This window comes from Ammodytes marinus, assembly GCF_949987685.1.
Source record: "Ammodytes marinus genome assembly, chromosome: 24".
NCBI classification, from domain to species: Eukaryota; Metazoa; Chordata; class Actinopteri; order Uranoscopiformes; family Ammodytidae; genus Ammodytes; species Ammodytes marinus.
The window spans coordinates 8,353,268-8,372,261 of record NC_137228.1 but is presented as its reverse complement, the minus strand read 5'-3'; the positions used below and the strand labels follow the sequence as shown (position 1 = coordinate 8,372,261).

The following is an 18,994-nucleotide window of genomic DNA, read 5'->3' as shown; positions in this document are numbered from 1 at the left end:
AAAAAATGCTGATATTAATGTTGATTAATGTCAGGCAATCTGAATGATTTAATCGCGCACAAATGTGACATTATTTGAAGAGTGGCTTTATGTCACATGCGTGAGCCCTTCAAAGTCATTCAAATGCATGTTTGCCTGGTGCGAACTGTAACAGATAGGCATGACAGAATGCGCCGAAGTGGCCTGAACGAAACAAATTGCCTTTGCGACCTCTTGGGGAAACAAGCTACAGTACATTGCGAAAAACCGCAGATAATGTGCGACGCTGTAGAATGAGGCCCTGTGTTGAGAGAAAAGTAAAGTTGGAGAAACGGGGCTGTGTTTAAGTTAAAAAAAACATTTTATATTCCCCCCTCAGATAATAATGCATTTAGGATAACCATCTATGTTGTTCTTAGGGACAAAAATACAAAAGAGCTAGCAACAACAAACAAAGAAATACCACAAACAAAATGGTACATCGACAAAAGCTGTCTTTTATTATTATTTGAACTTCACAGGGCATCAGTCGGGCTCAGTCGAACAATAAAGTGTTAAGCTCCCAACACTAGTGTAAAAGTCTCTTTCATGTTATGGCTGGAGCTGCCACAATAGGCATGTCCTGAATGAACTGCACTCAGACAGGCAGAGAACAAAGACACATCCTCAGCACAAAAAAAAGTGCAATCTCGGATAATTTTTATTTCACACCGAGAGGACGTCTGTGTGTGCATGAATGGGACGGTTAATTGGTACTAGCGGATGCATGTGGGTGTTGTGAGTGTGTGTGTGTGTGTTAATTCCTACCAAAAAGAAAAAAGTTCCTGTAATTAGCATTAAGCCTAAGCCAATTTACAGTAAGACGAAGCAGCCCCGGCGATTCCATGGTAAACACATGACTGGACTGGAAAACAAACTTTGGGTCCCGAAGGAAAGGCCCTCTGTGTGTAATTGTGATGCGTTTCGATACAGTGCCTGCGAGCGTGTTCACATTCCGTTGAGAAAGTAGCTGCTTAAGTGAAAACGACTTCTCAAATCCCATGAATAACTGTTAAGTCTCCAAAAGACTGCGAAACTGGTCGGTTAGATGAATGGCCGCCTATCACCAAAGATAATAGAGACCCCAAAATGGCAACTATTTTACTTCGAGGCGAAAGGAAGTAAAGCATCAGCAAAATGGGGTGAGGAGGTGCAGCGAGTGGACAAATAAAATAAAGTTCAGAGAGTTAAAGTGTGTAGCGTGGCGTTGCCCTCTTTAGCATGGTGGAAACGTCTCGCTCCTGCAGTTTGCACATTTTTATCAAGCGCTGCATTATTCACACACCTAAAAAGCTGTCAAAGGGGGCTGTGCTGTGTTTTATAAATGATACAATCCTTACAAGCATATCCACAGCAGGCTCGGGGGCCCTCTCTCTCTGACTCCAGAACTTATCTGATCTTCACGGAAAGGCGGAGGTGGGTCTCCGGAGAACCCTTTTCACACACACACGCACACGCACACACACACACACTCACACACCTCCATTATTAGCTCTGCCAGCCAAGGCAAAGCGATATTGTACTCTGTGACAAATGGGAAGAGTAGGGCTAGGGCGCAGACAGTGCGGGGGAGGTCCCCTCCACCCCCCTCCCCCCAATTCTCCCACCATCCAGAGCGCTGCTGCCTCTGCCACATCGTCCCTGATAACCATAATTGTGTATTAAAGCCCCTGATTAAATTTTGCAGTCTCAAATGATATTGTTTTGCGATGAATCCTTATGAAAAACGCTTCACATTAGGAGATTATGGAAGCTGGGTCTGCGCCGGAGGAGGCAGCTAAAAGGTGTAGGCGGGGATGACACCATATCCCCCCCAGCCCCAAGTGTCGATGGATGCTAAATGAATCCCTGCCATCCCTCTGCTCCTTTCCTACACCCACTCTTGCTCCACCCATCACACACACACACACACACACACACACACACACACACACACACACACACACACACACACACACACACACACACACAGACAGACAGACAGACAGACGTTAAAGGTGACATATTGACATATAATTATCTCGATCAAAATTGTAATTTGAATAGCTAGTGTCACAAACACTTTTATTCTTCTCACAGGGCCATTGCTAAATCGCCCCTTTTCAGCCTCAGTCTGAAACTCTTAGTTGTATAGCTGGTCTCTTTATGTATCTAACTGCCAATTAGATTCAGATGTATCTAGGGGGGTGATAATGACAGGTGGAGGTAGTAGCTTAGTTATGTTGGTAATGGGGGCGTGGCTTATCTCCTTATGACATCATAGGGAGATACATTTGACAGGAGTTTTAGAACACAGGATTTCAGAAAGGTGGAGGTGGAGAAAAAGAGAAGGGGTTGTTTTTTTTTCTCATACTTTAGGAGTCTGTAGTACACACTCCCTTTCTCCTTTGGTAAGGTTTCCCTCTCTTACCATTATACCCATATGTATACAGGGTTGTAGAAATTTGGGAAAAAATAGACATTTGGCTTATCAAAAATGACAGAAATCAAAATGTAAATGAAAAAATAAAAAAGTATTCTGGTGTGGATTGTCTAAAACTTTTGCCCGTCTCATTACTTCACTGTCATGCTACACGTCTCCCAGAGTGGCACAGCAGTACCTCTAGGGGAGGCACATTTTTTATTGTTTTTAAAATTGTTTAGAGGTGACACAAAATGCAATCAGGGCGAATGAGATGCCGACAAATTCAATAATGGAGGCAAATGAAAATGGAAGCGGAGACTCTGCACTTAAGGTGGGACAGGCTCACACAGCCTTAATAAGCCCCTACTCTTCTGTCAACGCTTCCCTGCATCTAAATTAACCAGAGGCCCTCCAATCAGCGCGGGCAAACAAAAGAGCCAGCCAAAAGGGATGACAGCGCCACTGAATGCTAATCAAGGTAACACATGGGCAGCGCTCTTAAAATGATCAACGTTGGCGTGTGGTGGAGAGCCTATTAACACATATTATGAGTTTGTTAACAAGTACTTTACAAGCCCTTATATTTGGAATATTTTCTGTTATTTTGGACATTGTGCAGCTGTTGGAAATCATCTAAAATCACAAGCTCAAAATCTTCATGAATGTGTATGTATATATACAATTGACTGTTTTACCAGTTTTTGAAGCTTTCTGCTTTTAGGTCTCAGCGACCCAGAGGTCAGGAAGCTCACTCATCAAATAATTCCCTGGGTATAGTCTCCAAGTATAAAAAACAAGTAAAGAATAGCTGTCTCATATTGTTTTTCTACAACTGCGGTGATAGGTTGTTTTACAGTGGAGTTAGCCTGACAGTCAGCCCATTCTCCGCTCTGTTATTGCGCTGGAAACAGTGTTTCGGTACAATTGCCCATCAAACTTAAATTTAGAGGGCGCTATGAATGGACCATAGGGGAGCCATGATGACAGTAAAACTGCTAGGCAGCTTCGCTCATAACTTGAAATGTGGCCTACTATTAAATGTCCACACTTGAGCCACGGAAACCAAAAAATAAGAAAAGCCTTAATGTGTGTGTGCTTGAACACCTGCTGTGCACAGGCACACACACACACACACACACACACACACACACACACACACACACACACACACAGTTCCTCTGACATGCATTTTTGTAATTCAAATTGGGCTCATTACATATTTTTCATGGAGCAAAAATGCTTAAGAAGTGTCGGAAACACAGCTAACCCACTGCATTAAAACTGACACCTACAATAGGCTAAATGGGCAATTTGTCATTTGCTGGCACATAGCTGCAGCACTCATCTCTCCACTTGGGTAATTTTGGGACACATACACACACACACACACACACACACACACACACACACACACACACACACACACACACACACACACACACACACACACACACACACACACACACACACACACACACACACACACACACACACACACACACACACACATAAATTGCCACCATCTGGCTCTACAGTATATTTAGTGTGAGGTTGTGTGAGCCGGTCCTGCACCACTATACTTTAGGATTATGCAACTTCTGCAACAGATGCTGCGGACGGACATATTCATCAGTGGTTATGATAAACCCTTTGCTCCACGCTGGAGTGGAAGTCACAACAACATATCTAGTAAAGGGGCTCGCACTGAGGAAAGGTACTTGAAGAAATAACACACACTGCACACACAAAATGTCATTAACACTCGCAAAAGTCAAGCAGGCCGGAGACGCAGAATTCTAATCTCTCAGGGGAAGGAAAACAAATTAATCCATCTCTTAATGAGCAAGTGTGATGAATTCATGGCTATTTGGTTTGATTAGGTGGGTTTTCCAAGAACTTGTTCAATGCATTGCTGGTAGACCTCCATGCTAACATGTATTGGGAGGTTGGTGTCGGGGGAAGGTGATTCCACCCCAATAGCCCCTTTTACACAGCCAGTGAAAGCCGGGAATATGCCGGCCTTTCGGCCCTCCCCCCAGCTGTGTAAATGCGACGGTTGCGGAACGAGGGAAGAAAGGTGCGAGAAATAGTTCCGGGAATTTTACTACCTCGGGGGGTAGTAAGATTCCCGACACTATCAGTTCCGCCTCTCTGTTTAAATGCTCCAGCTTGTTGATGCGGAACAGGGGGGCGTTTGACGTTCCATAGCCTACGTTCTAAACATGCGACCATGTTAGCAGTTGAAGGACGTGTGTTTAACATTAATCACGGCGGCCTGATGTCTCGTAAAAATCACCAAATAAAAGGAACGGCGTATAATCTATCTGATCATAAGGTCCGTTGCTCAATCCAAACCCCCGCGCTTCATTTTGCACAGTGTATGAGTCTATTTCTGCCCAGGAGAAGTTGTACAATGGGAAAGCTAGGCTAGGCTAAGCTAGGCTGCGATCACTATTATTCTAAGTCTGAGCGTATATCCACACTGTATTTCTATAGCTGTGAGGAGACAGCAGTCTCAGTTTCTGTGTGTGTGTGTGTGGGTGTGCGTCTCTCCGTCCGTTTGTCTGTGTGTGTGTGTGTGTATCGCTCTGCCGGGGCTGCTGGACTCAATGGGCTCTGTGAAGGTTTAGCTTCAGCGTCTACTTTCCTGTTACTTCAAAATAAAAGCCAACTCACGTTTGTCAAGTGAAATGCTAATGTGAAGCCAGTGAAATGCTTTTAATGTGAAGCCGCAGCCTTAATGCTCTTAGCTAACTAGCTGCGCGCTGATCTAAAGATAGTGTTTTTTAATATAGAAAGCCGTGTCTCTGGCATTACCGGTGGTGACACGGGTTTATTTTGCTAAAAAAACGGCACTTTGTCCCGCACAAACGTAGTCTTTGTCCCACATCTGGTGAATTGGGATCTGGTCACCCTAAAAGAGACTCGCTCACAGCCAACCTGTCACACAAACACACACACACAGACACAGAGGTGAAGCGGATTGATTTCGTCAGTTTTGGTTAACAGTCCCAGTGATGTTGGACTCAGCGCGTAGCGAGATCAACTGGCACTGTAGTTTGGTCTGGCTTTGCGAGACTATGGGGACAGTAAAATACGGCCCTCTTACTGCAAGCTCCAGCACTCATCTGCTCTCAATTCAGTGTTGTTGTTAAAGCAGCTGACCGGCGCGGCGCTAAATGTTTACGTCACACCTGACGCAGTTTACAAGCACCTCTTTCATTCCGGAACGCTGTGTAAAAGGAGATACTGATGCGCCAGCAGGCCGGCGTTGCTTGGTTCTGTGTAAACAACACAGAAGCAAGCAACGCCGGCATTTTGGAGTGATGTTGTTCCGTCAATATGCCGCAATCTCTGTGTAAAAGGGGCTTATGTTAAACAGTGTTATGGAGTAGGAGAGGGGGGGGGGGGGGGTATTATCTCACACTGGGGAGTCTGTCGGGTGTTTAGCTACAGCTCTGTTAGCTAGGGGTCAACTGGTGCTGACCTGCAGAACACAATGTTTCAGACAGTGGTAGTGAACCCTTCTTACATCAAACAGTGCACAAGGCAGCAGACACACACTGCCCCGAGGGACTATTACCATTCCATTAAGATCATTTTGCACCTCCTCCCAGACGTGCCAAAGCCACTAATAGAGATGACCCCCCCCCCCCCTCCTTTCCCCCCCCCCTCCTTTGCCCCCATGGGTCTTTACTGTCAGAGGATTTAGACAAAAAACACCAACGGCAGCACAGCGCTGACAGCACAACTCAGATCAAACCGAGCACGGCCACGGCATTACAATGACTGGTGGGCGTGAGAGTGCATCCCATTGTGTGTGTACATTGCAATGAGTGTCACCTTTCTCTAAAGCTATAGCGCGTAACTTTTTTTTAATATAAGTGAATGTCGGATACATTCTTGTCAAACATAGTTGACACAAAGTTGATGAAGCCATTCAGCTCTGCAAAACAGAAGGATTCAAATCCATGCGCAATAACCAAAGGCTTATCTCATGTATACGCGTTGACAGTGTTGTTGTAATTATTTAGGATTCCTCATGGGGGACGACAGAAGTTACGAGCTGTAGCTTTAAAGAGATGTGTTAGCGTGCCTCTTGTACAGAAGCAGCAACAAGTGGAGGGTTATTGTGGTTCTTTGGGAAGGGTTGGATTATGAACGCACACAAAAACGATTTCCGACCTGACCTTGGCATGTAAGTTCATATCTGCGAGGCGGCTTTGCAGATCAGCGGGGGTTGCCTTACATTGCATAACATGTGTGTTTTTTTGTTGTTTTTTTTTGCAGAGAGGAACGCTGGTTGCTGTGGTGTTTCAAGACGGCTAGAGATGAAAGACAACAAAGCAGCAAACTTTATTTCACAAGCCGACTGAAGGGCTCTTTCGCTTTTGCACAAGCACGACTGCAGCATTTTTCTGGGGTAGCAAAGCAAGCGTTTGAAGCTGTGAGATATGTTTTAATCATTTGGCGCCTTAATGATGACACTGGATTCATTATTAATGGGCCCCGTTCCCTTACACTCTCCCTTCTCCCTCGTAGCAGTCCGGAGGAGTGAGAGTGGGTATTAGCGTTAGCCGCTTTGGCTCTATTTGATCTCTCTGTAATTACACCACTTTTTGGAGATCACAAGCTCTGTGTAACACCACATGCTTTATGTTAAATAAAGAGGCCCTGGTAGTAGTTTTTTCCCCCCATACAAATTCCAAACACAATTATATCCCCTAAGGAGCTGAGGAAATCAAATTTGCATGGAGACATTTTCTCACGACTCCCATACAACTGAAATATTGACTTATCACAATTGGCACTACAAAAAAAGCCATATTTTTTTAAATAACTGTATGCCTCTTGGCACTGGTGTAGATAGCTGTGGTATCTTGTCATGGTTCTTTTGATTCCCCCTCCCAGTCATCACTTTGTAACTGTATCCTTGATCCGAATGGAAAAATCTCCATTGGTTTTGCTGATATGGCTGTGTATGCAGAGCGGCAGTGCAAATGAGCATCGGCTTAAGAATGCTCGTGAACCGGTAAATCAATAGTCACGCTCTAAAAAATGAAGATGCACACGGGGTTAATTATAACCAAGTCTATTAATTAATTAATCTCAGCGCTCAACTGCTGTTGGTAATTTGGCCCTAAATGCATTCAGAATACTCTACAAAAACGCTTGCAATTAGCGAGACGGCAGCGGTGAATTATAAGCTTTAAATTAGCGGATGTTTGGAGTGTTGCCAGATTGTGAAACCGCGGAAGTGTCACTACAGTCCTATACAGTGAGCCTCAAGGCAATAAGCTAAACAGGTGAGAAAGAGAGACAGCCTAAAGGGAGTAAGAAAGGGGGAATGTTAAAACTGGTGGCTTGCTCTCCTGCACAGGAGAATGGTGGGGGCATTGTCGCCAGATGGTAAACTGGAATCCAAGCTCTATTTGGGGCTCGCTGGGCCATTTGGCACCCATACAAATGGGCAATTTCACAGTGTAAAAAAAAATAAGAAAAGTGAAAAGAGTTGTTGATATGAAAGCATTCCATACACACCCCATCAGCTCTGACAGTATATGCTGGTTAGTATCCCTACTGTTGCACGGCATGGGGTAATTAGCAACTGCCTTGTGGTAGCGAGGAGCGGCGTATGTGGCAGTCGATTCATGTGTTAAAGGTTATCAAGGCTTACAAGGAGCTGCAGAAGACATCATAGGGTGAAGCCAGCAACCAAGTCGCTATCAGAGGACTTTTCTTCAGCACAGATTACTTTAATGCTACTGCTGCTGCTATAAAGAGCGCACAGCTGTATGCATTCTGGCTCCGCAGCCAAATTGAATTCCGTGCTTTTCTGTTGGACTCCCACTGTGCGCTGAATTCCACAGAGGGGATAAAGTAGCGGTGGAAGCTGTTGTTTAATGTATTGTACGTGAGCGAGGAACTGCTGAATATATTCTCACACACACACCCCCTCCAGATATAACGGTGCTATGGGCTGGCAAAATGAATTACAAATAAGTACATTTCTTCCAGTTTAGGCAAATGTGCCCGGGTAGCTCCATCATTAGGGAAAGGGAGAACAATCTGCTGGCCTAATTTGTCAGCTTATTTAAAAGAGAGAGAAAGAGAGAGTGAATTCACTGTATATTCTTCTCTGTCCGAGGGCAAAGGAGTAGAGGGAATCAAGAGGAGCAGGACTGATCCATATGCATGGCTGGATCCGGGCTTAATTGCAGAGTCGGGAAGCACTGGGATCAGATGGTATGGACGAAGGGCTAGAGAGTGTGTGCTAAAAAAGAGGGGATGTGTGGAGTGCTAGCCAACCCAGCCTGCCTGCCAGCCAGCCAGACAGGGAGGCAGGCAGGCAGGCAGGCGGGCGGGCAGGGGGCCAGTGTAGTTTCTGAATCATAGTGATGAAGCAGAGTTAGAAAATCTGCCTCTCAGGATCAGCACCAGTCTCCAAAAAGTTTCACGGAAATATAGGAGAAATTCCAAGGATGTAGATTATGCATTGTGGAACATAAATAATGCAAGGCATACTATACTGCACCCAGAAAAAGGATTGTTTGAGGATACATGGAACTCATATATTTTCCCACAGTGCCTTTTTTCCGGTTGCATTAAGAAAGGAATCCATGATGTTTTTGAGAAAATGTATTGCACGGTGGCTGGACTTGAGCCTTATGGTCATTCTATAAGGCAAAAGAAGAGAGCACAGGAACATTGGTCCACAAACTGCATCATTGCCTCATTCCAGTCGGCTGGTTGGAGGACAGTGAAGTGATCGTGCAGCGTTTTCTACCGGAGGGGGAATACAATACCTTGGAGAACACATCAGCTCCAGTTTCTCATGAAATAAAAAGGAGAAGAAAGAACTCAAAAAGAAGAACCCAAACTAGCCAATTCTGCGTTCTACTTTGCTTGTGATCTGTTCACTTTCAACTTATTTGCAGTGTAGTGATACTTGTAATACTTGCCTGCTATTTAGTATGATAGAAAAGAAAGATGTGGGATGTCCGAATACATGTAGTCAGATTCAGCATGCATGCTAATACCTGGATGCCCTATCACATGCAGTCTTGATTTTTTTTTGTGTTGAAATCAACATGCTTTTTGGGGCGATTCTGACCCACAATCCACTGCACACCGGACGAGACGTCACATCAACGGAGCCTCCGATTGAAAAACCCGCAATGCAAAGGATACAGTATATATAATGAAATGTAATGTTATATAAGGCACCCTACTGCTTTCCCAGCTCAGGGTGTCAACATGTCCCTAAAACTATCTGGAGTCCTGTGTGCAAACTCCATAAAACGCTGCTTATTACACTAAATCTGTCATGTACTATAAAAGGGGGGATCACTGTTTTGATCCACCAGCATCAATCTTAAAGCAAAGTCAATGGCAGAAGAGCCCGCCATGAATCCCTGCCGTCCAACTTATCCAACTCATCACTTATGGCTTTTCTCTTCTAACGTATGGACGTCCATGGTTTTTATTGGTGTGTGTTATTGGTTGGTTTAGCACCGCAGGACACATTACTCCTGTTTTACACTCAAATTAATGTGGTCCCATCGGGGAGACATTTTGACATGGAATTGCCTGCAGCAGTAAGAATGCAGGATGGATGTAGGATAAGATGAATTGCGATGCCCACAGCGGAGCAGACGCGTAAAACTGGCCAATCGATGACAGAGAAGAAGCCTCTGGCAAAATACAACCAAAAAGGGAGGGGGTCCATGGTGGGACTGAGCCCAGTTAGCTACCCTTTGCGTGTCCTATGCTCTGGCACTTACATCTCATCTGCGAGGGTGCTCAACGTAAAATCAATCCATAGAGGCCTAACAAATTCACTTGCGATTTCTTTGGTGTGAAGAAATCACCAGGAGGATTGGCAGCTTCTCATGAATTTGTCTCTGTTCTTTGGCTGTGGTTTGGTGGACATACGTGTTGGACATGATTTTTTTTTCTTCTTTTTTTCCCATTGGCCGTTGTGCGATGCTCTGAGAGATTTAGCTCCATTCGCGCTGGAAGAACAATGATCCTGTTTTTCTTCCATAAAGCATGCCATCAAATTCCTCCAAAATTCGACAAGACAAAGGACAAACTAAATGCTTTGCCAAGACTCGGAAGACATCTTGTTCTCTCCTGAGTGGTCTTGTGTTGCTTTTTTCCTGTTTTATATCACTAATATATGTAATCATTTATTAATACAGGAAGGAGACACACTCAACACATACAACCTTTCAATGACAAAACTAAAAAATATAAAACAATATGTGAAAATGAAAAAATACTACAAATACATACATTATGGTAATAGAAACAAATAGTTAGATCCCTTGAGTAATTATAAAAGATAGACAGTGCCACATCATTTACATATGACTGGTAGAGTGGGTTAGAGTTTTACTTCCACTCTTTCTCCAGAGCACATTTATTTCATATTGTGTTGTGCTACTTTACGACGGTGTGTTGCAATTATTTTCTCCAATAGACATGCTGACATTGGCCTTGTCTTGTTAACAAACACTCCCTGTGTCCGTGTGCTAAGGTTCTAAATGGGCCAGGTGGAAGGTTATTACAGATAGAAGAAACATCAAAACAGTCCCTTTCTTTTCCAACAATGTCCAATGCCTTTTTTCCTTTCATAACAGCCTTCGACAACAGCAACTTTTTTCTTCTTCTGGAACACTTGAGTTTCATTCCATCCTAACCTTCATAGCTTCTCTCTGTTCACCATCTTCAATCTAGACAGTGTGGCATCAAATAGAGCCACTCATTCTGCAAAAGGAAAAAGAGTGACCCCACCCCCCCCCTCCCCAGCTAGGCCTGGCTCCAATGCTTCTCCCTATAAGATAATTAATGTGACTGTTATATACGGCTTGTGGCAACTCCTGAGTTCTCTGTAAGCATACTTTGATACGTGCTTGTATGGTTTTATACAGCTCATGTTCGGGGAGCAGCGAGAGGAGATATCATTCAGAAAAATGAACAGTGAAGAAGAAGTTTTTTCGTATCTGGAGATAGTGTTTTCCTCTGTTATTCTGACAATAGCTAGAAGGTCACTCCAGTACTGAGAAACAACCAAATGGCAAAGATGAACGACTCAAAGGTCTGATACAGTTGATAAAGTTGACACAGACAAAAGCTACCCTTTACAAATGCAACCCACTTTAGCTTATGACCTCACTCTTTCAAAAAAAACAAAAAAAAAAACAAGCTCTTGCATAAAACATAATAAAATGGCTTACAAAAACTCAAAATCCAGTTTTTTTTAGTGTGTACACAAGAATGTAATTATGGGAAAATAGGGCTTTTCTCAAGACATCTGATCCTTCTATACAGTATAAGCAAACCCAGAAGATTAATTTGCCGGGGTAGCAGATACGTAGCATCAACAGTTGAGTTTCCAATGTTTTCTGACTTCATTAAAAAAAGGCTCTATTAAATCAGTTTATGCGGGGTGTAAAAACAAGTTGAAACTAGCACCGCATTCGGAGTGAAAAAAAAAAGGCAATGTATTCAGCGTGGTTCTGACAAAAATGCATCCCAAAGAAAGATGCTCCAAATTATGTACTGAGGGAGTTTTATTTTTCTCCGACAATTTATCATAACTACACAATATATACTGTATGACTCGGCAGTGTTTTGATGCATGAAAAAATACTTTTTTAATGATTTATTTGCTTAATAAATGCAATGACGTCCTGATTATGCAGCAAAGTCATTAAAGGTGCACTATGCATTTTCAGAGGAGGGGGATTTGTTTACATATGCAGAGCACACAGTTAGTTTACAAAACATTGTTTCTCTACATGGAATTCTTAGTATTGAATAATGCTGCCATCATAAATCAAAAGAACATTATTAAGAGGCACCTAGATCCAAACTTAAGACTAGAATATGTTTGGGCCAAGGTACTGTAAACAACAACAGTGAAACAGTAACTTTTCAGGTAGCTTGTTAGCTTCAAACAGTGTTCCAGTGATCCAATTTTCCTGTGTGGAATGTTTGTTTATTCAGTTATGAGAATATACCTAAGAAGATGTTCCCTTTTCTGACACACCAAAAGTTACATAGTGCACCTTTAAATAGGCGGTAGGAGTGGTTCTGACCTGTGAGGTTGCGCAGGCCCAGCTGCCTCAAGCCGTAGTATCCGTCCCGCCTGTAGTTGAGGAAGATGGCCAGGGAGTAGCGACCCTCGTACAGCTTGGTGCCTCGGACGATGCGCAAGTTCTCCAGGGGAAGGTAGTCGAACTGGTTGAGAGCCACCAACACATAGCCCGTCACTTCTCTGATAGACTGCATGGGGGGAAAAAGAAGAGAGGAGCCTGTTTAAAGCTGGGGTATGAGATTTCTGACTGGTCAAAATTAACATGAGCTGTACACTTTGACCAATCAGAGCGAGGCTCCGATTCTCTGTTCTTATTGGCTGTTGGGACTGTCCATTCACTTTGGCATGACTTTGTTGGTGTAGAGCGTGTCAGGGAGGGACCATAGGGGAGGGACCAAAGAGAACAAGTTGAGGTATTTGGATTCGAATCTATCCCAACTGCCATTTTCTCCCCAAATCCTCCACTCCAGCTTTAATATGCAATGTTGTCGAACACATTTTTTGTTGACTACAATCGTTCTCAAGAAAAAAATACTCTCAAATAGTTATGTTTAGATAAGTGAAACAACGATGGTAAAATCAGTCCAGTATCCCAAGAGATGTGTCTACAGTGTCATGGGGGCGACACCAGTTTGTAAACGCTGCCATATTGTGAAATACAAAGAGAGTTTTGTGGAGATGATAAGGCTTAAATCAACTTTGTGTCAACTAATTTGGCAATGGCTTGAATGTAACAGATATTGATTTATATTAAAAAAGTTACGCATCATAGCTTTAAGGGATGAATAAAAGTGCATACAGCAGCCTGGAAGCGACATCATCCGATCTAGCTCTTTATTTTCAATGCAGAACTACTTTTCTTAGTCATCACCGATCACCGTCATGGAATACACTCTCTGGCGTTAATGCATTCCCCTCATTTTCTGTGCACGGAGCATGTTATTTGCATTTCAAAATGTCAAGCTCATAAAAATTTGGACATACATTATGAAATGATTAAAATGTCAGCTCTGTCGCAGAGACTGATTGCTCCTCTCCTCTGATTACAGTCTCTCAGATGTTCTTCAAGCCGCGGTGCCTTGCAAATATGACATTTGTAGGGCCAATAAGCAGTCATACTTTTAAAAAACTGTATTTTTTAAAACCGAACTGCTAGCAAATTTGATGGATTTGACTTTTCAGGCATCATATGTTGCCCAAAAAAAGCTAAAAGGAGAAAATAATTTGTTGTTTCAAGCTGATTCAAATTCAGGGAAAAAATCGAGCGCTCCAGAGTGCTGAGTGCCTTGCTGAAGAGCACGGCAGAGCTCAGCTATCTCTCTCTCATCACACATCCATTGACCTTCTCAAAAGTCACTAAAAATCTGGGCTGATTACCTCGGCATTATGCACTTGATGAGGCAAATTAATTCAACTGCAAAAGTCAGGCTGACAGGATGGGGGGGGGGGGGGGGGCCGAGGCGAGCACTTTGAAAATGTTAAATTATAATTCTAATAAAAAGTTTGCCTCCATCCTGGGGTCATACAGTATCTATACAAATCAAGAAAAAAAAAGGTCAACGATATGCAAACCTGTGTTATCACATCAACACATAACAGTCCGACGCAAGAAAGCAGAGAGAAACCTTTCCTTAGCTTACGTTGCTATTGATAACTTTGGCATTTGTGTGCGTGTGTGTGTGTATATGCCATGCAATATTCACACACTGACACACACACACACACAAACACAAACACAACAGCTGTTAAATGCCACTCAAACGCATTACCAACCGCCACTGACAAGCCTAATTAGAACACTACATTTAAAGTGGGAAGGTGGGGGAGGAAACAAATTTGCTTTCAAGGTCCAACAATGACTTGCACAATGGAGGGCATCGTTTGCAGCAGTTGCGGCAGACACAGATTTTATTCCTGTATATTTTCATAGGAATTGTGTTGTGCAAACTCTCATCAAGTTGGATAAAGTTGTTTTGCCATTGCTTCCAGCTTCTTCTGCACCTGATCAAACATTTTACATTTTAAAACAGATACCGATACCTTGACTTTGATACCGGTTCCCTGACCGATACCGTTTTCAATAGCAATTTTAAGATGCCATTTCATATTATTGTAACAAAACCGACAACTCAGTTTTGCCAAATGAAAAGGGTTAGGGTTAGATAGGCTGATTGTTTGGAGGCATTTCGGCAGGTGCCAAAGAAGTATCGAATTTCGATACCCAGCACTAACGGACACTATAGAGCTGGTGTATTCATTTAAAGAGTAAAGAAGAGCCGAGCAACACTGACAAGCCTTCAAACTCTCAATAATCATTCAAGGAGACCTCTCATTTAATTTCAGGGTATTTTAAATATCCTGAAACACCAGTGCATTATGGTAAAAGGTTCCAAAGCACTGGGCAGCTATGGAGCCATACTAATGACCAGAGACAGGCCGGATGATTGGTTAGGAGGGAGAAACAATGAGTAATGTGAGGTGTGATTGGCTGCTGACCCCTTGGGGGGGACACTAGTGGAGACTGACAGTTAGCACAGCGCATGTGGAGCGGCCTGAATATCCAGGATAATAGCAGCAGGTAACTGAGATTATAGTTTCTATATTGAGCACTCCGAGAAACACGCCGCACCTGCAACTACCGGCGCAGGCCTATTGTGACGCTCGCACAAAAGGGAAGGGAAAAAGACAGCAGAGGTGCTTATTAGCGAGATTACAATGTGTCAATCACCGGAACGAAGAGGAGAAAGAACAACATAATAAAAGAGAAGAAGTAGAATCCATTTCAGCCGAGGCTTTGATTAGCATACTTATTGCCAAAAAAGGATTTCTATAGTGAAGGACTGTCAAAAAAACTAATATTGGTCAAATAACTTTCTGTCAAATATGTTTTGGGGTTTTTTTGTGGGGGGGTGGGGACTATGTTTGTTGGAGAGACATTTATCAAGTTGTGCAACTGTATGCAGCTCGTGACTCAGCCTCTTACAGAAGGAAGAGCACAGAGAAAAAAAAAGCATTTGAAACTCAAGGGGGCTCCAAATCCGGGACCCGTGGCTGGGAGTATTTGTGCCATTTCATCACTTTGACCTCGACGTAACCCTAATGTTTACTGCTCTGGGTGCTGTGGCTGAGTCATGAGCTCACCCTGCTATCACTAACTCTGTCGTAACCCATCCCCCCCCCCCCAAGGTTTCCTGCCAGCGGCGCTATGACCGCGAACGAGTGGTGGGCTAAGGGGCTGTTTGGCGACCCCGACCCAGCTGTACAGGCACGCACTCGCACTGCTGGCAGACTCCAACAGAGCTTCCACTGTGCCCCCCCCCCCACACACACCCACACACACACACACACACACACACACACACCCCTTCTCTACTGCCAGCCTCCGGGACGACCAAAGAAAAACTGTTTCCCTGTTGCCTGGCAACCACAAGAAAAAGCCTTCCAGGGAGAGCAAAGAGGAAAGAGAGTACGCTGAAGGAAATGAAGAAAAAATAAACAAAAACAGACTTCCAAAGGCTTGTTTTCTTGTAATTTACCTAATTAAATTAAAGGATTACTCCGCACTTACTCGGTAATTTTATTCCGCTCCTTTGACACTATTTCATTTCCTTTCCATTGCCATAAAGTAATAGTTTTTTTTTCTTTTCTTTTTTTCTGAAGGCTTTTTAGATCAATATTTGTCTGCATTCATGAGGAGGAGGAGGAGGAGGAGGAGGGAGGAAGTCCACAGGGAAGTACACACAAGCACCTGCATTTTGCCCAAAAACCGCAGCATCAGGTTCAGAGAAATACACACAGAGGTTGAAGAAGGATGCTACTCTGAAATAAGCTGCCCCACCACCACTGCTGCCTCGTGGGTGATGTGCTCAGACCTAACAAGGTGGAGTGTGTTGGCAGGTAATCGGCATCTTTTCTTTCCATCCGGTATTTTCCTCAACTAACAAAACATACACTTAACAAGGTGAATGGGAGGGCTAATTTGTAGCGCCAAGGTGCAGCAAATGTTGCTTTCTCACACACCTCCATCCCATCAAATTAATCCTTAGGCCGTGTCATCAGAGTTGAGCGATTAAAGTGGGAAAAGAAAATGCCTGCAAATCTTTACACAGTCTTGCACAAGTCCGGGGTCATTATTTTATAGAGCCTTTTTGAACGCATCTTTTGATTGCAGCTCCGGCTCTGATGGATCAGAGTGTTTTTTTTTGTCGAGGTGGAAGCCACAAAGGGGAGTTTGTAAAGACGGTTGCCTTCATCTGTGTTGCACACTTACGCAATCTCCACACACACACACACACACACACACACACACACACACATATATATACAAAGGCTTCAGATATTGCGATGACCCCCGCCTACGCGCAACAGAAGAAAGCACCACCACGGGGCATAGACCAGACCTAGTTGACATAGGTCAAATACCCATAATGCATTGCAACACTTCCGCTAGCACTTTTTATGTTTTGTTTTTCATCAATCGGAGGCGGAGGCAATTAGCGGCCTAGGAGTTTGACTGAGGAGCCAAGTCAAAGAGAATCCTATCCAGGCCCTGGCAGCGGCCACTTTTACTGTCTTCTTTAGCATTAGCTCTGGGCCAAAAAGTGGGATCCAATGCGTGGAGTCAAACTTGCTTTATTTACTCCACACAACATAATGATGATAGAAGGCTGCTGTGCTGTCTTGGAAACAGGGACAGCTGGATATTAAGGCTGAGAGTTGGTGAGCTCAGGCACCTGTTAACCCCTCAGGATATGAGGAAATGTTTTCACTGTCTCACAGTATGGAGACGGCGCTGCATACTAACTCTGATTTGGACCAATTTGTGTTGAAATAAACAAGTGATTGTCTTGCAAGGTAAACAGTGCTATCAGTTAATGAATCCAGGCCTGCCTTGCACGGTCGACTGTTTTGTGAAACAACTCTGCAACAGGTTGTAGAAACAGAGCCATAAGAGGTGAAAACTTAAAGGGATACTTCACCCATATGGAACCAGCGTTCTATCATTATAAAATCACTATTATAATAGAATGAATGAGGTTTTTCTTTCCTCAGTCTTCCCTCAGTCTTCCCTTGGCCCAGCTGTCCTGTTATTCCTGACCCTTACTGTGATGTCACAAAAAGGAAAATGTAGGGTTAGACAGTGAGACCATAAAACACTCTTTCTGCCTTTTCTCAGGCTAGGATGATCCGATTAATTTTTTTTTGCACATGTATACTAAATAGGATCTCAGAGTTCAATACACCTTCATATTCCAACCGGTGAAGTAGGTCTTTAAGCTGCAATTAAGAGTCAAAATTCTGAATTCAGGAACCTTCAATTTTAACCTCAAATATGACTCAACATACTCTTACATAAGATAAAGTACCAAACTGCATTATGCTTCTAGGCTATGAACCTGTATGCATACTATAATATCTTTATTCAACTTTCATTTAGATGAAGGAAACCTTGCCAAAAAATTTGCATAAAAGTTTAATATATATCCGACCTTCCCAAGAATCGCCGGTGGGCTTCACCCAAGATTTAGAGGAAAAACTCTGCATTAGAGAATGTAAGCTGTATAATTAAGAGAGATTAAAACACCTTTATTTATATGCATTTTCAATGTATTAGGGAGATGATTTCATTTAGCTTTTAGGTCAATAAAAATAAGTGGAAATGTAATGGATTGATCTGCTCTCTCCCTCCTCCATTGTTCCATTGTTTAAGACGATCAAGGTCAGCGCCATTACAAGATAATTCAGAATGAACAAGATAAAAACTGATATACTGATATAGTCAACTTTCACCTCAGAGAAAAAAAGCACACATTTCTATTCATTTTTTGGGACTCATCTTTTACGCAATCTTTTTTAAATGCTTGGATCATTCGACCACAGCCTTAAATGGATATTTAAATGAAAGCATTTAGGAGGTATCAGAGGTGACATCCCATTGGTGGAACAACGCATGGAGCTTTGAGAAATGACGGAGTGGCCCCCAAGTCAAGTCAGTGTATTTCCAACAAGGGGGATAGCTTTTCTCATATCCATTTCCATAAATGAAATCTACTCCCTAACTCCCTCTGATCGGCATGGCTTTCATCAGACTAAGCCGATTTGTATAGACGCTTAAACAACACCGGTGGGGCGTAGCAGCTGGATCTCGACGAAAAAACAACCCAAAAACGTAGCTCTGTTATCTCAAAATAATGAGATATTTAAGCCGTGAGACAAACAACGTTTTGATACCTTGAGATAACGATGTAATTCGATTGTTATCTCTGGGAAAGCAAACATGAGCACTACAAACAGTGAGTCTGCTTCGCCGCCTTGTGATAATGAGATAGTTAGCGGCACATGATCATGCCAAAACGGTTTGATATTTTCAGATAATGACACAATTAAGTCGTAATCTCAACATGACAGAGCTAGAGATAGTAGGAGCCGCACAATGCTTATTAAGGATAAGACTGTTCAGTGAAGAA

The 18,994-nt window shown here is 43.2% G+C and overlaps 1 protein-coding gene across 1 annotated transcript in view; it reads right to left on the bottom strand.

The window, feature by feature from the left end:
- The window catches only part of LOC307269868 (receptor tyrosine-protein kinase erbB-4-like), a gene marked incomplete at its 3' end in the record, with an annotated part of 121,954 nt that overhangs the window by 84,503 nt on the left and 18,457 nt on the right, over positions 1 to 18,994 (bottom strand). The window contains exon 2 of the mRNA XM_080052950.1: positions 12,529 to 12,715. Coding sequence (XP_079909076.1) covers positions 12,529 to 12,715 — 187 coding nt within the window. The remainder of the gene's footprint in view (positions 1 to 12,528; positions 12,716 to 18,994) is intronic.